This window comes from Haliotis cracherodii, unplaced genomic scaffold (genome assembly GCF_022045235.1).
Source record: "Haliotis cracherodii isolate W230 unplaced genomic scaffold, xgHalCrac1.p SCAF_17, whole genome shotgun sequence".
In the NCBI taxonomy this organism is placed as follows: domain Eukaryota; kingdom Metazoa; phylum Mollusca; class Gastropoda; order Lepetellida; family Haliotidae; genus Haliotis; species Haliotis cracherodii.
This window is the reverse complement of record NW_027266272.1, coordinates 13,293,616-13,317,095: the sequence shown is the minus strand read 5'-3', so window position 1 is coordinate 13,317,095 and position 23,480 is coordinate 13,293,616. Positions and strand designations below refer to the sequence as shown.

At 41.7% G+C, this 23,480-nt stretch overlaps 2 protein-coding genes across 2 annotated transcripts; both read left to right on the top strand.

Annotated features, from left to right (window-relative positions):
• The first annotated feature begins 1,449 nt into the window (after nt 1-1,449).
• On the top strand, nt 1,450-2,583 carry LOC139464622 (acetylcholine receptor subunit beta-type unc-29-like). The gene has a single exon (XM_071246148.1). The coding sequence runs from the start codon at nt 1,450-1,452 to the stop codon at nt 2,581-2,583; it is 1,134 nt and encodes a 377-aa protein (XP_071102249.1).
• An 8,136-nt stretch (nt 2,584-10,719) lies between these two features.
• On the top strand, nt 10,720-11,865 carry LOC139464621 (neuronal acetylcholine receptor subunit non-alpha-2-like). The gene has a single exon (XM_071246147.1). The coding sequence runs from the start codon at nt 10,720-10,722 to the stop codon at nt 11,863-11,865; it is 1,146 nt and encodes a 381-aa protein (XP_071102248.1).
• Nucleotides 11,866-23,480: the final 11,615 nt, after the last annotated feature.

Genomic DNA, 23,480 nt, shown 5'->3' with positions numbered 1-23,480 from the left:
CCCTCCATCGTGTTTGTATCGTTGAAATAACCAACAGCTTCAATCACACAACAAACACTGTCTTGGATGTAGCCGTCCCAAGTGCTCTTATAGATCAAGCCTGAAACAGTGAACATTATCTGTTCCGATCGTTTTTTTAAAAGAAATTCATTATCATTTTAATCCGATACTAGCATTAAAATATTTGCCCATCCATTATATTGTATTGCTTTCTGCTGTGTCGACTGGAAGCACACAACGCTGTAGACATTGAGAGCCAGTGTTAAATTAACGTATCGACTGTTGAAGGGTGTCAAAAATGTCGCTATAATCAGAGCAAGTGTAAATACACGTGTAGTGACAGATAATAAGATCTATTGTATAAGTATGTGAGGGTAATAAATATGACAACGCAGGCCATTAAGGTTTTGTATCTACACTTATCACGAAACATCTTAAATTGAGGTCTATTCACAATTTAAAATCAATATGCCCATCCCTCCCATTAGCAACGACACCATTGCGTTGATTATGTATGTATTATAATAGATTTGTGACAGAAACAAGCGTTTGCAGAGATAGGATAAGTGTATCGAGTTGTATGGTCCGGAGTTTCTATTGTACAGTATGCAATTGTGCAAATAAGTTAGATCAATTAAAAAAATTGAAAATCTCTTCAGTTATGTGGAAATATTATATCTTCATAGTTGTTGGTTGTAGAGCACATAACGGAGTGTTCGGTATGTTAGCAACGGAAACAACAGATAGAAACAGATCAAGTCCATTAGCAGATAGGCGGTTGAGGTATTACCAGTCATTTACAAACTGAGCAATGTTAATTCATTGATTTAGTTGTAATATATAGTTTAAAAGCAATTGGTCGGCTCTTACATGACAGAAGTAATGACAGCGCTGGAGCAACTGGGAGAACCTGTGTTAGCCACGGTCTCTTGCAGGTAGAATCTGAATGTTTTTCTGGTGTGACCTCGGTCAATGCTGGGGACATAGTATCTCTTCTGAAAGTGTTCCTGGTGTTGGCTTCGGTCTTGGATTAAGACCGAATTTCTCTTGAAGGTGTTACTTGGCATGAGACTGAATATCGTCTTTTGTTGATGGAACTGTTTTGAAGGTCCCTCTGAACGTCCTTCTGGTGTGTATCTCCGTCTTTGGGTTGAGAAAAGACTCACCCTACTGTGTGTATTGCAGATTTACATTCCACTGTGGACGCCATTGCTGGGAAGGAGACCTCAGCCTGGCTATACCGACGCTGTGGTGGCCAACATCGGCAATAGACACCTGTGTTATGTGCTGCATATAGGACTCTCGAACCTTGAAGAATAGACAACTGTAAAACAAGTACCCGTATCATACGCTTACACATTGCGTTCATGTAGGGGATTGAATCTGGATCATCCACAACATATCACGCCCTTATTGTTTAAAAATTCTGATTTCGATTTTGAGGAAAACATGCAGAGTGTTCTATTCAACTATGCTGCTTTGATGTTGTCCGTGGTGTTTTTGTTGAGATGTTGCCATGGTGAAGCGGACCCTGAGAGACGACGACAGCAACGACTGAAGCAGGATCTCCTGTACAACTACTCCACCACGGTGTCGCCCAAAGGAACGGCAAGTCGGGTCATGGTCTCTGTGTCATTCGCTGTCATAGCTGTGATAGCCGTGGAAGAAGCCAATCAGATATTCCGCTTAAGTGGCGCTCTGACTTTGTCTTGGACGGATCCTTGGTTGACATGGGACAGGAGCAATGATATCGAAAAGCTTGAATTTGAACCTGAGGAGATATGGACCCCGAAGATCGTGATTGCAAACGGTGTAGGTAGCAAGATTTCCTCTTTGTCCGCAAGTGTGCCCATCTCCGTTGACCATTCTGGCACGGCAATCATGTTCATGATTAATGAATTTGAGACAATTTGTAATTTGGATGTGGTACGGTATCCTTATGATGAACAGGTGTGTCGCATAACTGTTATCAGTTTGTTAAACTCCTCAGATTTTGGACTGGGAAATCAAGAATATACCAACATTTTTTCTACATACTTTACTGGTAGCAGTGAATGGGATTTGGTTAACAAAACCATTAGCGTTAAACGAGTCGCTGACCGTATTCCGTACGTTGATCTCGAATTCCGACTACGGCGTCACAGCATCTTCTACACCCTAAGCGTCATCTTTCCAATGTGTCTTCTCTCCTTCCTCAACGCCTGTGTATTCCTGCTGCCCGCGGCCTCGGGGGAGAAGGTCTCCTTCCTCGTCTCCATCTTCGTGTCCGAAGCAGTGTTCCTCAACTACATCAATGACGCTATCCCCAAGTCCGGCATTGCCTCCCGCCTCACCATCTATCTGGTTCTGCTTCTGTCACAGAGCGCCCTGGCTCTGCTCGCCACTCTCCTGGTCATAAACACTCACCACCGACAGGGAGCGTTGCTTTGTCGCCTCCGTAAGAAGATCGCAGTTCAAAGCACAAGTCCATTGGAGAGAGGCGATGATATCAAGAACGATGAAGCAGCAGACAGACTCGATAAAATTATGTTTGTCCTGTTTGTGTTGATGGCCGCACTCTCAATACTTGTGTTTCGTATATAGCATAACATACCAGTCACTGTGGTATTGTGATAAACGTTTTGTTTTCAACATTTCATTATACAGTGGCTGGTGGCCAGATTTTAATAATAATATGTCTGAATCTTTTGTCCCTTTGGACACTAATGTGATTGACAAGATTCAGGAAAAACATGGCAAATATGCAGACCCCGCTTTCGAAATGTAACGCTTGCATCTCGATTATCAAGTTGCCCAACTCCCCATTGTTCTCAGTGCCTTAGATTTGGAACATCCCGATTATTTTATTGACATTGGGAGAGAACACGGGTTTGCTACCAGGAATACATCCCTTCTGACAATCTGGTTAATGCAGAAAGCTGCAGTGTTGGGGAGTCTTCACATTCTTCGAAAAGTTCTTGGTGGGTTTCTTTAGGCAGCGCTTCCTGGGAGGAGTCACATTCGCTGTCTGGGATGCTTGTAGAGGGGCAAGGGCCCTGAGCTGGTGATGAGCCTAACCAGTCTGTCTGTGCCAGGATCACCCAAACCCTCTTTGCTGCATTTTTTTATGTTAATCTGTAAATGATAATAATAATAATGCCCAAATGACAACTTTTGGTACTTTATGTGATGTAAATACTTTGTAAAATATGCTTACATCAATACGATATTATGACGAAGACCACTGTGAACACGATACTAAAAGCCACGTATGCTTTAAAACTGTTTTTCTGTCTGAACTCGATTGCTGCACGTGTTCCAAGTACTCTGAATACCAACGTGTGATCGTGTGTAGTGTATATGTATTCAGTATAAGATATGTCGTCTCAGTTTGATTGAATGTCTAGAAGTTGTTTTTTGTAGTATTGTGACTTGCTGGCCATTCACTAATGTCAGTATTTTCAACTGAGTATATCATTTCACATTATACATTCACAATTTGTAATTTGACATTTTGACACTTAAGCAATGTAGTAAATACTTTCTGTACTGCCTGTTCTTTTGCCACAAGGAATGGATTTATTAGTAAGTATTGCGATAAGCCAAAGAGCAATATTCACACGGTCAGCGGAGAATATCGTGTTGTCAGTGGGTATAGAACCTCACGTCACACAGTCAGTGCAGAAGATAGCGTTTTAGTGGGTATAGAACCTTACGTCACACAGTCAGTGCAGAAGATAGTGTTATCATTGGATATAGAACCACACGTCACACAGTCAGAAGAGAACATAGTGTTTTCAGTTGGTACAGAACCACATGTCACACAGTGGAGAAGATCGTGAGGTTCTATACCCAGTGTTGTCAGTGGGTATAGAACTTCACGTCACACAGTCAGTGGAGAAGATAGTGTTGTCAGTGGGTATAGAACCTCACTTCACACAATCAGTGGAGAAAATAGTGTTGTCAGTGGGTATAGAACCACACGTCACACAGTCAGTGGAGAATATAGTGTTGTCAGTGGGTATAGAACCTCACGTCACACAATCAGTGGAGAAGATAGTGTTGTCAGTGGGTATAGAACCACACGTCACACAGTCAGTGGAGAAGATAGTGTTGTGAGATGGTATAGAACCACACGTCACACAGTCAGTGCAGTAGATAGTGTTGTCAGTGGGTATAGAACCACATGTCACATAGTCAGTGGAGAAGATAGTGTTGTCAGTGGGTATAGAACCACACGTCACACAATCAGTGGAGAAGATAGTGTTGTCAGTGGGTATAGAACCACACGTCACACAGTCAGTGGAGAAGATAGTGTTGTCAGGGGGTATAGAACCACACGTCACACAGTCAGTGGAGAATATAGTGTTGTCAGTGGGTATAGAACCTCACGTCACACAATCAGTGGAGAAGATAGTGTTGTCAGTGGGTATAGAACCACACCTCACACAGTCAGTGGAGAAGATAGTGTTGTGAGATGGTATAGAACCACACGTCACACAGTCAGTGCAGTAGATAGTGTTGTCAGTGGGTATAGAACCACATGTCACATAGTGGAGAATATAGTGTTGTCAGTGGGTATAGAACCTCACGTCACACAATCAGTGGAGAAGATAGTGTTGTCAGTTGGTATAGAACCACACGTCACACAGTCAGTGCAGAAGATAGTGTTGTGAGTGGGTATAGAACCTCATGTCACACAGTCAGTGCTGAAGATAGTGTTGTCAGTGGGTATAGAACCACACGTCACACAGTCAGTGCAGTAGATAGTGTTGTCAGTGGGTATAGAACCACACGTCACACAGTCAGTGCAGTAGATAGTGTTGTCAGTGGGTATAGAACCACACGTCACACAATCAGTGGAGAAGATAGTGTTGTCAGTGGGTATAGAACCACACCTCACACAGTCAGTGGAGAAGATAGTGTTGTGAGATGGTATAGAACCACACGTCACACAGTCAGTGCAGTAGATAGTGTTGTCAGTGGGTATAGAACCACATGTCACATAGTGGAGAATATAGTGTTGTCAGTGGGTATAGAACCTCACGTCACACAATCAGTGGAGAAGATAGTGTTGTCAGTGGGTATAGAACCACACCTCGCACAGTCAGTGGAGAAGATAGTGTTGTCAGTGGGTATAGAACCACACGTCACATAGTGGAGAAGATAGTTTTGTCAGTGGGTATAGAACCACACGTCACACAATCAGTGCAGAAGATAGTGTTGTCAGTGGGTATATTACCACACGTCACACAGTCAGTGGAGAAGATAGTGTTGTCAGTGGGTATAGAACCACACCTCGCACAGTCAGTGGAGAAGATAGTGTTGTCAGTGGGTATAGAACCACACGTCACATAGTGGAGAAGATAGTTTTGTCAGTGGGTATAGAACCACACGTCACACAGTCAGTGCAGTAGATAGTGTTGTCAGTGGGTATAGAACCACACGTCACACAGTCAGTGCAGTAGATAGTGTTGTCAGTGGGTATAGAACCACACGTCACACAGTCAGTGGAGAAGATAGTGTTGTCAGTGGGTATAGAACCACACGTCACACAATCAGTGGAGAATATAGTGTTGTCAGTGGGTATAGAACCACACGTCACACAGTCAGTGCAGTAGATAGTGTTGTCAGTGGGTATAGAACCTCGCGTCACACAGTCAGTGGAGAAGATAGTGTTGTCAGTGGGTATAGAACCACACGTCACACAGTCAGTGCAGTAGATAGTGTTGTCAGTGGGTATAGAACCACATGTCACACAGTCAGTGGAGAAGATAGTGTTGTCAGTGGGTATAGAACCTCACGTCACACAGTCAGTGCAGTAGATAGTGTTGTCAGTGGGTATAGAACCACACGTCACACAGTCAGTGCAGTAGATAGTGTTGTCAGTGGGTATAGAACCACACGTCACACAGTCAGTGGAGAAGATAGTGTTGTCAGTGGGTATAGAACCACACGTCACACAGTCAGTGGAGAAGATAGTGTTGTGAGTGGGTATAGAACCTCACGTCACACAGTCAGTGCTGAAGATAGTGTTGTCAGTGGGTATAGAACCACACCTCGCACAGTCAGTGGAGAAGATAGTGTTGTCAGTGGGTATAGAACCACACGTCACATAGTGGAGAAGATAGTTTTGTCAGTGGGTATAGAACCACACGTCACACAGTCAGTGCAGAAGATAGTGTTGTCAGTGGGTATAGAACCACACCTCACACAGTCAGTGGGGAAGATAGTGTTGTCAGTGGGTATAGAACCTCACGTCACATAGTCAGTGCAGTAGATAGTGTTGTCAGTGGGTATAGAACCACACGTCACACAGTCAGTGCAGTAGATAGTGTTGTCAGTGGGTATAGAACCACATGTCACACAGTCAGTGGAGAAGATAGTGTTGTCAGTGGGTATAGAACCACACGTCACACAATCAGTGGAGAATATAGTGTTATCAGTGGGTATAGAACCACACGTCACACAGTCAGTGCAGTAGATAGTGTTGTCAGTGGGTATAGAACCACACGTCACACAGTCAGTGGAGAAGATAGTGTTGTCAGGGGGTATAGAACCACACGTCACACAATCAGTGGAGAATATAGTGTTGTCAGTGGGTATAGAACCACACGTCACACAGTCAGTGCAGTAGATAGTGTTATCATTGGGTATAGAACCTCGCGTCACACAGTCAGTGGAGAAGATAGTGTTGTCAGTGGGTATAGAACCACACGTCACACAGTCAGTGCAGTAGATAGTGTTGTCAGTGGGTATAGAACCACATGTCACACAGTCAGTGCAGTAGATAGTGTTGTCAGTGGGTATAGAACCACACGTCACACAGTCAGTGCAGTAGATAGTGTTGTCAGTGGGTATAGAACCTCACGTCACACAGTCAGTGGAGAAAATAGTGTTGTCAGTGGGTATAGAACCACATGTCACATAGTGGAGAAGATAGTGTTGTCAGTGGGTATAGAACCACACGTCACACAGTCAGTGCAGTAGATAGTGTTGTCAGTGGGTATAGAACCACACGTCACAAAGTCAGTGCAGAAGATAGTGTTGTCATTAGGTATAGAACCTCACGTCAATCAATCAGTGGAGAAGATAGTGTTGTCAGTGGGTACAGAACCACATGTCACACAGTCAGTGGAGAAGATAGTGTTGTCATTAGGTATAGAACCACATGTCACACAGTGGAGAAGATTGTGTTGTCAGTGGGTATAGATAAAAAGAACTGTTACAGAAGTAAAATCATTTGATCCTCTGTTCTTTAACTACTATCTAAGGGCAATCCCGAAGTTAAACTTCTTCTTGATATGTATAAATTGTTACAACGATCCTACTGTTCGCAGTTTGTTTCCATATTTAAACAAATCGGTAAATGTCTGAGACCTGCACCACTTCGGGGTTTTCCTTTACATGAAGCTGACACGTCGTGATATAACTAGAATACTGTTCAGTCCGACGTTAAGCCCAACTCACTCACTCATCCATACACAGGTAATAATGCATGATAAGTTCCATACATACCATGTCGATGACACAGGTGAAGCACCTGTTTGCTACTGCACCCAAACAATAATGGTGCCACTTTGGTAGCATAATTATATTTTTTTACATCGAAATATCTCGTTACTTCAATTATTTGTGTAATTTTTCGAACTTTCGATTTTTCAAACTTTGAATGCCATGAAAATAATCGAAATGAAGAAAAAGGAATCGAAATTGAAAAACAACAACTATGCTACCAAAAGTGGCAACGTGAGGCTTTCGTACAACTGTGCAGACTAGTACGTGACACGCGAAATTACTTCAGTTGAATACATTGTAATGCAAACTCCGGAGTTATTGGCAAAAGGTTCCACGCCTCAGGCCTGTGCAGAGAAATTATATATGACTTGAGCGTATCGTTTATTAACTACTCTCTCTAATAGCACACGTCGATCACGCGATCACTTAACACAAAAACGTGTTTGCTTTACAAGCAGAACGATGTAGACTTACAAAACCTCTACCGCTAGAGAACAGTGTCTGTTTAATACTTGAATCCCTTTCATTTCTACCACGTTTTAGCAAGATGGAGTTACATATGATAAGCCAATATGCGTACTCGTTATGTATAATTCCGGACTCGTTGCCATGGTTTCTTTGTTGTAAGCGTAGGTGTTTTGGCCGATACAGCTGTCGTTGTCAGGGAAAGGTTTAGGTGCGTTACTGATATATCTACACTTTTCACTGAGAGCGACACGTGTCATGATTTGTTTGTTTGTTTGTTTGTTGTTTAACGCCGCACTCAGCAGTATTACAGCTATATGACGGCATTCTGTAAATAATCGAGTCTGAACCAGACAATCCAGTTATTGACATCATGAGCATCGATCCACGCAATTGGGATACGATGACATGCATCAACCAAGTCAACCAGCCTGACCACCCGATCCCGTTAGTCACCTTTTACGGCATGAATAGATTGCTGAAGACCTATTCTACCCCGGATCTTCACGGGTCGACATGTGTCATGAAAGAATGCCATAGGCATTTGAGGCGAAGGGGCATTAATCTAACCCTAAAATCAATGAACAGTCTCTCATATTCTTTTTTAATTAAAGCATAAAGTTTAAATATATGACCCGATAAAAACCTTTCCAAAAATACACAAAAGTGAAATACCGACATCAGATTATGGAGACATTATGAGAATCGGGGCTCGTTGATTCCACTTCAAGAACCCATATATTCGAGTGTCATGGCTGATATATTATTTCTCTATAATTTACATAATGACCTATAGTTGCATCAGTTTCACGTGCATAATATTTGTTAATTCCGTCTAATGTGACCAAACGCCCTATAATACACCAATTACGATATAGTTTTATAATAGCAACAACACAAGGTTTTAACTGAATATTTGAACGGTTTAGCTGAATGGAAATTAATCAGTTTATCATACTGGTACGTTAAGCACTGATGTTCCTTTACGTAAAAATATGATACAAACAAATTTGCTTATTGAAAGGACAAGGAATTTTTCATCAGTTTGTTTAAAATATTTCAAAATATCATATCGCTTAATACTTAGCAACTACATATCCAGTGTAAAACTAGACAGTGTAGACATTTGAGTGATACGTGACGTGTCTTCTTTGTTGATGTTGTTTGTTTCTCTTTGTTGGTGTTGTTGTTGTTGCACTTTGTTGTTGTTGATGTTGCACTTTGTTGTTGTTGATGTTGCACTTTGTTGTTGTTGATGTTTCAGCTCTACGACGATGACTTGTAACTAATCGGTTCTGGAACAGACTAAAAAGCTCACTGACAGTGTGATCAACGATCCTCGCCGTCGGGATACAATACCAAGCTTTCAGGCCCGTTAGTTCCGGGGTAGAGTAGGTCCCCAGCAACCCATGCTTGCCGTAAAAGGCGACTGTATGTTGTAAGAGGTGACAAACGGGTTTCGGGTGGTTAGGCTCGCTGTCATCAATCCCAATCCCAATCGATGCTCATGATGTTAATCACTGGATTGTCTGGTCCAAACTCGATTATTTACAGACCGCCGTCATATTGCTGAGTGCGGCGTAAAACAACCCAACAAACAAACAAACAAACAAAGCTTTCAGCCACGTCGCCGAGCCTGACCACTCGATCCTCGGGGGTAGTTCATACCCGAGCGCGTGAATTTACGTAAGTGATAAACGTTGAGGACATGCGTCCTTGGGGCTTTCGTCCAACATAAGCTGACACGCCATAGTGTAATTATATCACATATTCCACTCTGCTGCACGTGGTAACTGACATCAAATAGCCTCACATTGCTGCCAACGTGACGCCTACACGTGCTGTATAACTCCGAACAATGATGTTTGCCAATTCCATCGTTTGTATAACACGGTAAAATGTACCCGAAAGGTTCTAACCAAACTCCTCTGATGATGAACGTCTTTAGTACTTCTACACTAAAAAACATTAACTATTAACATTTTATTTAAACATCTTCTATTCAAATTATTATTTGACTAAAGGAACCGTTTTGTTGTCATAGTGCTTCTAGAATGTGAATGCTTCCTGTTGAAAACAATCTGTAATTATGTGTCCGTAAAACAATTGATGCCCAATACATCGCCAGTAAACTTTCTCTAATGGCGAATAAACAATAGTCATTGTCGCCCGTGTTGGCTCCTGTTTTGTCCATTGTTCTCTACAGATCAAGGCAAATAAAAGGCGCACGTGGCAATTCATTGACGAAACTCATTGTCCCCTGCAGCTTTTATTTAATACCCGCGTATGAAAAAAACGACGACATTAGGCATTGCAGCACTCCTGGTGTGTGGCTAGACGACAGCATCTCTCCCTGGACATTGGCAGTACGGACTTCGTGTTCATCAGAAACAGGATCTCTCCCTGTACATTGGCAGTACGGACTTCGTGTTCATCAGAAACAGGATCTTTCCCTGGACATTGGCAGTACGGACTTCGTGTTCATCAGAAACAGGATCTCTCCCTGTGCATTGACAGTACAGTCTTCGTGTTCACCAGAAACAGGATCTCTCCCTGTACATTGACAGTACAGTCTTCGTGTTCACCAGAAACGGGATCTTTCCCTGTACATTGACAGTACAGACTTCATGTTCATCAGAAACAGGATCTTCCCCTGATTATCAAGTGTGCGTACTTCGTGTTCTCACGGTGTGTTGCTAGTGTGGTTCTGTACAGACAAAATTAATATCACCTTTGATTATTTTATAGACGTAAGACATGGGCAATCTTAAAGATACGGCTTGGATTGTATGTTGTATTAGTTTGTTGAGCTGTTGCCATGGTGAAGCGGACCCTGAGAGACGGCGACAGCAGCAACTGAAGCAGGATCTCCTGTACAACTACTCCACCACGGTGTCGCCCTATGGGACGGGCAACCGCGTCAATGTATCATTGTCCTTCGCCCCCATAGCTGTTGTAGCTGTGGAAGAAGCCAGTCAGATATTTCGTCTCAGTGGCTCTCTGACTATGTCTTGGAAGGATCCATGGCTGACGTGGAACAACACCAACGGTGTCGAAAGCCTTGCCTTTAAGTCTGAAGAGATATGGACTCCAAACTTTATAATTCCAAACGCTGTGGGTAACAAGATTTCCTCCTTAACCGCAAGTATGCCTATCAATGTACGTTCTACTGGAACGACATTGATGTTTATAATTGATGAATTTGAGACAATTTGCAATTTAGATGTGACAAGGTATCCATATGATGAACAGGAGTGTCACATGTCATTTCTCGGCTTATTAGACTCAAGACTTTATTTGCGTAGTCAAGGCCTTAGTGATATTTTCTCTGCATATTTCACTGGCAGCAGTGAGTGGGAGTTGGTCAACACTACATTCCACGAGAAGCACTTTCATGCATTCTACGACGCTTTACCTTATATTGATGTCAAGTTCCGACTCCGGCGTCACAGCATCTTCTACACCCTAAGCGTCATCTTTCCAATGTGTCTTCTCTCCTTCCTCAACGCCTGTGTATTCCTGCTGCCCGCGGCCTCGGGGGAAAAGATCTCCTTCCTCGTCTCCATCTTCGTGTCTGGAGCAGTGTTCCTCAACTACATCAATGACGCTATCCCCAAGTCCGGCAATGCCTCCCGCCTCACCATCTATCTGGTTCTGCTTCTGTCACAGAGCGCCCTGGCTCTGCTCGCCACTCTCCTGGTCATAAACACTCACCACCGACAGGGGGCGTTGCTTTGCCGCTTCAGTAAGAAGGTCAAGGTTACAGATTTGGACAATAAACCCAGTGCTTGGAATGAACTCAGTGGCATCCAGAAAGATGAAGCTGCTAACAGACTAGACAAGATTCTGTTTGTCATGTTTGTGACCATGGCAGCAGCCTCTATACTCGTATTTTATGTTTAGCTGAGAGAAACCGGATTACACCAAATTGAACTATTTGCTAAACAATTAGTAATCTTCTTGTTCTCACGATTCACTGTTGTGCTTATTAATTTAGATGTGCCATATTCGCGTTTAAGGATGCGATTGGTCACTTGCATTTTCTGTGTCTACTAAAGGAGTGTCACTAAAGATGGCGTGTTATTGGTTTCATTATGTCGAATCTCTCTTATCAACTGGCTCACATAATATATTCATTCAATCAATTGACGGTAAAAGACAAATGATCTAAACAGCTCAACAGTGTATCCATTTTCAGGTAGCCAACAGGCTGAAATTATGTCTTATATACGCGAAACCGTAATATCAGAGGTTCATATTGGGGAAGGGAGGTCACTCTAATTTCAAACGGGAGCAATCTCCGTTGTTTCGTATTTGCGAGAAATGGTGTCAGTCACGCTGTTCGTTGTTGGTCCAGCTATTTAATGCCCAGCTTATCCCTAAGGTAAAACGTATTCTTAATTAAATGTTGGAATGCATTTTATATGTATGTTTCCATCCGTACGTCTTCTTAGATTGGTTTAGTGCTGATAACCATTGTCTAAAATGTGGGCCCACATTTTCCCCGTCATATATGGTGATCGAAACAAGTGGGCCCACATTTGTATTTCGCCTAGCTTCGATAGGTTGTTTAATGAGTTCTGATAATCAATTCCTAAATGTGGGCAGACGTTCTTCCGTCATAGTGATTACAACAGGAGGGACCACATTTATAAATCGCTAAGCTTCATTAGCCTGCCTTACTTATAGCCATTTCTAAAATGTGGGCCCACATTGTTTCCGTCTTATAGTGATCGAAACAGGTGGGCCCACATTTGTAAATCGCTGGGCTTCATTGGGTTGACTAAGTCATTTAGGGTAGTGGGCTCACATTTGTCATGACTTTGCATGGGTATGTGACATTATATATTATTCTCATTTTGTCATATTGATGGGAAATATCTTTATAAATTATTTAGTGTGACGTTAATTCCATGAAAGGCACACAAAGTCTTTGAAGTTTGAATAACGTTATCATAGCTGACCACACCAGTTTTGCAAAAATAGCTACAAAGCAAGAAACATAGATCTACTTTAAATCAAATTACAGAGGCAATACCACTCATTCTACTTATTCCAGTATAACACATCAATCTAATCATAGCGATATAAGCCTGGAAATAGCTCCCTTCTCGAACCACCGATAATGCGGTTTCGCCCTTATATACATGTCAGTATTGATACGAGCAGTTTTGTGTTAACACGTGTTCTGTTTGACCATTTGTTAGTAAAACGTCCACGGTCACACGCTGTTAGTACCAACAACAAAGTGTGTATAAGAGACGTCATTCAACAGCATAATGACTATTGATTTTAGACATAGATGGACTTCTGTCCCTTGGTTTAGAACAGCAGCAATATTGATGATGTACGTTAAGCAATAGTGAATCCCTCATTCTGAACTGTAGGTGTGTTACATTGTTAAAAGCTTGTTGTGTCCCTTCCTCCTTGATTGGACCAGGAATAGGACCGGTTCTGACAGCAACGCTCAAGTCACGTGTCCCGTTAAAGCTAGCAGAAATACGCAAATCACGTGGCCTGTTCAGCCCCTACAATGCAAATATATATTGATCTGTGAAGCTTTTTTGCCATCAAATACATACTGTTATATGGCAGTGTTATTTATTATTAAACAATGATTGTAACTGCATTACATTGTTTCTGTTGAGATTCATTGCATTGTATTTGAATAATGATTAGTTGTTAGGAATGTAGTCCTATTTAATATAAGCAGTGTTGAGGCAGTTATTGTATTTAGATGCTCGAGTTATCACTAATCTTCTGAAATAGCATGTATACTAGTATTAAGATGCTCGAATTATCACTAATCTTCTGAAATAGCATGGATGGATGTTAAGGGTTAAAGAAACACGTGGAATATTCTGTGATGTTCAAGTACGGTGGCCCATAAGGGACATGGATTCTGTTTTTCAATATTTTGATATTTCACTTACTGTTATCGTAATATTTTACGAATTAACACAATTTTACTGCCATTTAAAATTGTACTACGAGGGGGGTGTTAAATAAGCTTTGCAACTTCAATATAAGTCCAAGTCGCAGAATATAGTCACTGGGCTGTAGGGTCGGTGATTTAACTGTACAGCCCAGACTTAGCCCCAAGTGACTATTTCCTGTAAAAGTTGTTTAAAAGCTTGAAGGACAAATGGAATAATTTTATTGAGGTGAATGGAGATTATATTGAAAAATAAAAGTGCAAAAGATATTCTGCGACTTGGACTTATATTGAAGTTGCAAAACTTATTGACGCCCCTCATACCACTCTATTGTGTCCTGCAATTGTAGCTGCTGTGTTGATTTGTAAACCTAGTTTATTACTTGCCCGTGAAGAGATCACCCGTTTAATAAACATACAGCTTTATTACACATTGTGTAATTCCAAAACGCGTGCTTATGTACTCTCGGAACACGTTTCACGAACAAATATTGAGAGCTCTCAATATCCCTAGGCGTATACAACGACATTGTGTGTGGAGATGATAGATCACTGGGAGGAGCTTATGCACACACGGTGACCCCAGAAACCTTGTTGCTAGGCTGACGTCACATGGCATTGTTTCGCCGATGGATCTTGCAACAAAATTCCACAAACTACGTCATCGGGTATTGTGACGTGATTGTAAACTTTGAGGTGCAAGGCCCCGTTCCACAAGGCGATCGTGCGGTAGCGCGACGACAGTCGTTGGTCTAAGTTAAAGTATATGAGTTGCGATAACCTTAACGCTACGATATGTTTGTGGAACGGACGCCTGAATTCTAAAGGTGGACCGTTGGGTGGTATTAAATTCATACGTTTCAACTTTTGACGTATTTGAAGTATTACTGTGTTAAACTCAGTTGGATTATACCGTGGATCATGTATGTGTCAGCCTATTCACACTCAATAGTATAATTCTAAAAACGTTATAAATGGCCAGTAATAAATAAAATACTAAACTCGCTCCCGTGTAAAACCAATTTTATGAAACGAGTGAATAGTTGTGGTATCTGACTCGCTTTCGCTCGTCAGATACCACAACTATTCACTCGTTTCATAAAATTTGTATTACACGGGAGCTCGTTTTGTATTCTATATTTAAGCTCAGATTTCTGGGTTAACATGTTGTTTTAATTTGGGAATCGATTCGTAACAATACACACACGACACTTGGTCTGTGAAGATCACCTTATCATCTAGTCTGGACCCATAGTAAGTGAAGCTGTTGTTACCTCTCCGTACACTATAGGGTGAAGCAGGATCACTCGGGGTACATAGGGTTTAATGCGGTTTTAAACCACGAGCCGGTCTTACCGACATGTTTCAATGTGACATTGGAAAATAATTAACACAAATTTGAAATTGATAGAAAACAGCTGTTCAATTGAGCTGCGGCTTGTGCTATGTCACGTGGCTTCCATAGACTCGGAAAAAGCGTGCGAACCTTTGTTTGGAAGCGGGGAAAAGGGGATTTAATCTGCCTCTCAGAAATCCACGTGCAGCCTGCATTGCGGGGTAAAATATATTTATTTCCCTCATGAGAAATGTATTTCCCTCCAGCGGGTTACACACTATTTTATAAAGACGACGTAGACCATTTAGATCTCATCATTCTGACATGGAGTGAGTGAGTGAGTGAGTGAGTATGTATGGTTTTACGCCGCTTTTAGCAATATTTCAGCAATATCACGGCGGGGGACACCAGAAACGGTCGGGTGGCCCAGTGGTTAAAGTGTTCGCTCGTCACGCCGAAGACCCGGGTTCGATTTCCGACATGGGTACAATGTGTGAAGCCAATTTCTGGTGTCCGCCGTCGTGATATTGCTGGAATATCGCTAAAAGCGGCGTAAAACCATACCCACTCACTCACTCACATTTCACATGGCATGTGTGGCTGACGTTACCATTAGGCATACGCCATAGTGTAATTATATCACATTTTCTGCTGCACGTGTAACTGACGTCAACTACACTCACGTTCCTGCCACGTGTTGCCTACTCAGAACAATGCTCCTGCTTAATCCATTGTTTGTAGAAAAGGCACTATAATGGTCCTCCTGTGATTCATGACTCCAGTACGTTTTGATAAAAATAATAATTGAAACATGTTATTCAAACATCATCTATTCAAATGTATAAACTGGATTTACTCTCACAAAGCACATAGAATGCGGACACTTCATGTTGACAAACCCTGTAATTATGTTCCCGAAAAGTAAATTGATCAGAAATCGCCAGCAAACATTCTCTAATGGTGGATACACAATAGACATTATCACTCGTGTGATTACAGTTTTGTCCATCGGTCGCTACACCAAAAACCAATAACAGGCTCACGTGGCTATTCATTGACGGAAATCATCGCCTCATTGATGGTTCATTCAATGCCCGTAAATGGACACGTGAATAGGTGAATAGGTCTTCAGCAACCATGCTTGCCGTAAGAGGCGACTATGCTTGTCGTAGGAGGCGACTAACGGGATCTGGTGGCCAGGCTCGCAGACTTGGTTGATGCTTGTTATCGATCTCAATTGCGTAGATGGATACCCGTGATATCATTCACTGGATTGCCTGGTCCAGATTCGTTTATTTTCAGACTGTCGTCATATAGCTGGAGTATTGCTGAGTGTGGCGTTAAACAAACAAACAAACAATACCCTCGTATGACAAAACAACGGCATTGGGCATGTTAACTGACCTGGGCCTACTTGCGTAGAACAATCTTAGTACAAATCGATCTTAGGCGCCTACAGTCAACTTTACAATCACCATACAATTGTCCTTTACCACTTGCACAAACCAACACAAGTGCCATTGTGAGACGGCTTGGATCTAATATAGCGATCCGTGCTGCAATCGAAATCTTCAACGGTGCAGGTACGAATATTCTTAACTCGACTCCTGTCTACAGTTGCCTTCAAACGTGTATAGCTTGCGGCGCATACCATTAGTGGAACCGGTTACGACACACAATTTGTACCTCCCTCCATCGCACCTTGCACAGTTTTAAAAAAGGACCCAATTATTTGATGGAAACGATTACTAGAATAATGGCATATATAATTTGTATGCTTTGACACTGTCGTGATTTAGAAATTAAAAGTTGGATATTGCAACTAGAGAAATACCAACTCATATCTTATTAAGATATTGGAATACGGATAAATACATTCCTAAAGTTGGTTCCAGATTTAGTGACATAATTATTATGAAAATTAAAATAAACACTAATAATATGTCCTTATAACATAACACGTAAATGCATGACCGTCATCTATTTTGGGGGACTTTTCGCAAAATCTCCAATATGTCCTTCATCATTTTCGTTTTGCTGCTATAAGGAAAGATATTATGACTACCTTTTCAAAATACAGGAAGACAGGGGATTTAAAGGATGCATTGACGGGAAATAAGAATAATTATTAAGTACTATTTCGAGACAGCAGTTTTTTTATTCACTGGGTATTATAATAACATTGATAACTTTTTTTACAAAGTGTGACTTTTACACAAATTTCAAATGTCTTTTCATCCACATTTCCTTGCTTGATGAATACCTGGGTTTTTTTTTAAAAAGTCATACATAAAACAGCTTGTCCCTCGTCCAACGCGATTTTAGATTTAAACCTGTAAGATTTTGGACTTCAACTTGTATTTAATTGTAGATTATTTTAATGTTAACCTGAAGGCAAAATCACAGAGAGAATTATTAATGTTGTAGAATCGCTGAGCCCCGACTTTATTTCTTTTTGGTCACATTCGTATCAGTGATTTTGTGTTTAGCTTATCATTCTGGCCATCACTGCTCGCAACACTCCTTGTCATGAACACTCACCACCGACAGGCGGCGCTGCTTTGTCACTTCCGTCAGAAGGTTAAGGTCACAGATTTGGAAACAGTACCATCAAGAAAGATGAATTTGCTGACAGACTAGACACGATTCTGTTTGTCGTGTTTGTGACCATGGCAGCAGCCTCTCAACTCGTATTTTATGTTTAGCTGAGAGAAACCGGATAACATATTACTGTACATTAAAAAAGAACTATTTCTTCCCAGTATTTAGAAGCTTTTTTTCTTGTTCTCACGATTCACTGTTGTGCTTATTAATTAAGTTGTGCCATATTCAAATTTCAGGATGTGATGGGTTACATGCATTTTCTGTGTCTACTAAAGGAGTGTCAGGAAAAGATGACGTGTTATTGGTTTCATTCTCACGAATCGTTTTGTCTGCCTGCCTCACATGACAACTGCGTACGGCCCGTAAAGATCCGTGATAGAATAGGTCTTCATCCTTGCCCTAAAAGGCTACTATGCTTGTCGTAACAGGCGACTAACGGGATCGGGTGGTCAGGCTCGCTGACTTGGTTCATGCATGTCATTGTATCCTAATTTCGTGGATCGATGCTCATGATGTCATTCACTGGATTCTTTGGTCCAAACTCGATTATTTACAGACCGCCTTCCCATAGCTGTAATATTGCTGACTGCGGTGTTAAACATCAAACATACAAAACAACTACGTACATCCAAACAACTGACAGGAAAAGACAAATGCGTTGAACAGGCGAGCCCGTTTCCAGGTAGCCAACATGTCGTGACTACTGCAAGTAACCAATACAGGCTGCAAATATGTCTTATACATATCAGTATTACTATGGGCAGTGTTAACTGAACACATGTACAGTGTCATCAATACACAAAACGTCCACGATCATACCCTATAGATGTGCTCAATAGACGCCAACCAACAGCATAATGACTATTGATTTCAGTCATAGAGGAGGGCACGGGTGGCTATGTCGTCTAAGGCGTCGCGGTTCGCTGTGCAGAGAGACAAACATACACACTCAACGTCAACGTCATTACTTACATACATTCTTGTTAGTGTTTCTAGGTTTGTCAGCACCATACCCGTGCTCGTGGGTTTCACCGAAGTGGTTAAAGTCTGAGACCTGCATCACTTCGGGCTTTCCTCCCACATTAAGCTGACACGCCGTGATATAACTAGAATACTGTTAAAAGCGGCGTTAAACCCAACTCACTCACTCACTCACTCAGGTTCCATGGCTGATAAAAGAGTTACAGTTGCAGTGCTAAGTTGCATAAACCCAGAGAACAACCTCGATCTGTAACTATGTCAACGGTGTACACGATGAGTTACTGGTGGATGTTAGCATGCTGGCACAACCTCATCGCCAACGGAAACATCCTAAAATATGGCTGAACACCGCCGTATTTAGCTGAAGTTGAGACATCTTTTCACGAGACTGCGGACTTTTGTGACCGATGATTGTTGTGCTCTGACACAGTGGTTAGAATGTTTTAATACTTGTGTGCGTTCTGAAATAGATGTCATGGTGTTTGATAAGCTGTTGTCCTGATGTTGAAGAAATACAATTCTACTGGGTACTCGGCAGGCAATGTTATTTGGATCGATACATCGATGTTTTCATGAGCAAGGTTTTTGTGTATTTTTTGTAATTTTTAGATATCTATTGGAATTAGGTTCCTGATGTTAGTGTTATTTTGACAATCGAGCATTCTTCAGTGTCATGGTAGATTTAGCTTTCAACAAGTATATAATACAATGAACCCATGAAAATGCAACAGTTATTTAATACAATAATAACCCACAGAAAGATTGTTCAAACACGTTTGTTACACAATGATAAAAAAACATGAAGAATGTTCAGACACGTACGTAATGTGCAACATAAGGGTATAATCTCATAAAAAATCCGAGGTGAAGTATTTTACCGTACTTTCTAACCTTAACCAAAATCTGAAACAACATTCATGAAAAACATAACGATTCAAATACACGTTCCTCGAACCTTAGGAAACGGACGTAAAATAATTTCCATGCCGGCATACGTGTAGAGATTTGTAAAATCAGTGTGGCCTCTGTAGCCACGTGGTTCGCTCATAAGGTTGCAAGTTCCATTCACTGAAATATGAGTGAGTGAGTATGGTTTAACGCCGCTTTTAGCAATATTCCAGCAATATCACGGCGGGGGACACCAGAAATAGGTTTGACACATTGTTACAATATCGCCGGAACTATATATAATTATAAAGTTCCGGGGTTATTGTGACATCGCCGTATATGAGATTTACCCGATGAGAGAACATATGGGCGACATCACTAGAGGTTTATAAACAATGATAATGCCCACATAGAAAGTCTAGACAGTATGTTAAGATAACACATCGAAAATTGATCTAACGAGTATTTTAAAAGAAAAACACACATGAAATAGACCACACACGAATGTTATAGAATGATAATCCAGACAGCGACGTTATTCTTTCTCTGCAGTGATAATCTATTAAGAGAATGTTGATGTACGAGGCGTCGCCGAAAAGTCCTGCGTTCAATTTTGATGGACTGGCAGGCAGGGTAATAACAAGTACCATCTTTGAATATATTTTGGTATGACGCGCCGGGGATAGAACCTTCTGCTCTATCCACTAAACCGCGGAGCTGATCCCCCAAATTGTAAGGTCGATGCGCTTATCAGCATCTCTGTGGTCCTTAAGACATAATCCGAATTTGTTTAGATTTGTGAGGGAAACGACAATCTGCTACCAGAGAACGCTCTGCACTGCAAGTGCTAATTAATGTAATTAATTTTCTTATAAATCAAATGTAGGCCTAAGTTCCGAATGAGTTTAATTTGATGCCGATTTCAACAGTATTTCTGTTTTGTTTGTTTGTTGTTTAACGCCGCACTCAGCAATATTCAAGCTATATGTAGTAGTAGTAGTAGTAGTAGTGGTAGTAGTAGTAGTGGTAGTGGTAGTCTGTAAATATCATGAGACTCGATCTACGCAATGGGGATACGATGACATGCATCAATCAAATCATCTAGCCTGACCACCCGATCCCGTTAGTCGCCTCTTAGGACAAGCATAGCCGCCTGTTACGGCAAGCATAAGTTGCTGAAGACCTATTCTACCCCGGATCTTGAAGGGTGAACAGTATTTCTATTATATCACGGCATGTCAGCTTTTGGGGGCACTACAGCCCGAACTGATGCAGGCCTTAACGATAACCGCTTTGGTGAAACGAGCAGGGGCGAATCTGGGTTTCGAACCTACAATTGTGACACGCCTGCACAGTGAATTGCGAGGCCTCAGACGTGGCCCCTTTTCCTGAGCTGTACAGATAAAGAAAACAGTTTTGCAATAGGTATATTACTTCACAATCCATATTACTTCATTATTGCTTATAAGTATAAGTATTGCTTCAAGAATATAACCTTATTTGGATCACGTGATGCGTAATACAAGAAAAGGTTGAACGATTTTGCTGAATTAAGTAAACGGGATGAATATAAAGATGTACCACTGTAGCTTCGTTTAGACTCCCATCCGAATAATACGACGATAAGAAAAGCCACTCAGGTGTGAGTGATATTCTTTGAGAAGCTATTACTGAGAGATGAACATGGTTACATCAAGTTCGGGGTATTTATGGTAACTGAACGGCGAAAAATTACCCTGGATACTCGAGGATGGGTTCAGGTGAGATAAATGTCGTTAGCTAAATGTTTGTATACGTAGGTTTGTAATGTTTCGAGAGTTGACCATAAGTATTGCTTTGTTCAGTTATATAGGTTGGATGAGCTGGTGAATTCCCTATATCTGAGTCAGCATTCGACCACTCTTGAAAGAACAAATTTTGTATTTTGAACACTGATTATTGGGGGTGATGGTAGTGGTGGTGGAGGGGTGTTCTAGCACATAATTCGGGAAACATTATGTTTGCTAGCCTACAATCAAATAGTCAATGAATTGTTAAATGTTACCCCCTTGTAACAACAGGCAAAAAGCTCCAACATGAGAGTTTGTTAAACAACTTTTTCTAGCCTTCATCATAATGCCTGAAATTAAGGTGACGCGTAAATGGACAGATAAATAACTTTCATGCCATTTCAGACGAATTGTTGAGTATATATTTATTTTGCATTTTATCTGCAGCAAACGGACTATGATATACTTCAAAAAGTGAACAGACCCAGGCTGAGGCAGTGCAATGAGACAAGTTGATCGAATGATCGGAGTTTTCTGTGAGGGTTCTCGTCATGTATTTCCTCCGGAGGATATAGCAACAAGCCGCTTATAGAGCATTAGAATGTGATCATGACTTGTAGACAGAGAAAGCGTTTATACGAAAATATGCAGCCTGCATAGTTAGGAAAGTCACAAAATATTACCCCTCAAATCTGTTGCAGTGGTGACTGGTGTTCTAGGCGGCATCAGTCGGTCACTATCAAATATGATATTTTTATCGCAGCCAAATCGTTCCCTTTTTTCATTCTGGACAGTGTAGGTTCTACGAAGCTTATCTTTGTTACTATATGAGACCTGACTGTGATTGTGTCATCGTATTCCGTTGTCTTGAATATGGTGATCGGGTTGACACAAGGTGGGTTGCTATTGTGTTATTGTGTCAAGCAGGTGTCAATATGGTACATACGACGGCCTCATTTAAAAGGATTTGCGTCATAGGGAAACTGTGACATTACGTGATGTCATAGTGAGTGAGTGAGTGAGTATGCTTTTAGGCCACTGCTATCAATATACCAGAAATGGACTTCACACAATGTACCCATGTCGGGAATCGAACCCGGGTCTTGGGCGTGACGAGTGAACACTTTAACCACTAGGCTACCCGACCGCCCCTTCTGACATGGAGGTATGATCCCAGTTGTCACCTGGTCTGTGAGTCTGTCCTACTCACATTTCACAGGGGCGGTAGGATAGCCTAGTGGTTAAAGCGTTCGCTCGTCACGCCGAAGACGCGGGTTCGATTCCCGACACGGGTTTTCGGCGTGACGAGCAAACGCTTTAACCACGAGGCTGTCCGACTGCCCCTGATGTAATAGAGGTATATTGAGTCAATGGATTAATTGAATGCTGGTTCTGTGGCATTACATTTTGTAAAATGGACACACTTGAGAAACGAGTTGTGATCAAGAACTAACAGATTGTTGTTTGGCTGGCAGTGGTGAATCCAGGTTTCAGCCATCATCACATATCGTTGCAAAAACCTTTCTGTATCAGCTTCTAACATATCTTCATACATTGTACTTCGGGCTTTCCTCCCACATTAAGCTGACACGCCGTGATATAACTGGAATACTGTTAAAAGCGGCGTTAAACCCAACTCACTCACTCACTCACTCATACATTGTACCCATGTGGCGAATCGAACCCAGACCCAGATGTCCTAACCACCAGGCCACCCAACCTGCCCTGTTAACAATGAAACATCCTGTCATGTTTTACAGCATATTTGTACGAAGGAATTTCCTATCGACGCTACCCATGGCCTTTCCGCTCGCACCGCTCCAGTAAATCGGCGGGCACCTTCAGATCAGGGCAATGTCAATGTCAGCCATCACAGGGTAAAGTCACCTTCCCTGAACTCCAAGCGTGGGTTCAGGCACGGACATTAACAACATGCCAGGGTCACAGTTATCCTCGGGTACACTGATGCGGCGGAGATACTGTTTCCCTAAGTACTGCGCAGCAG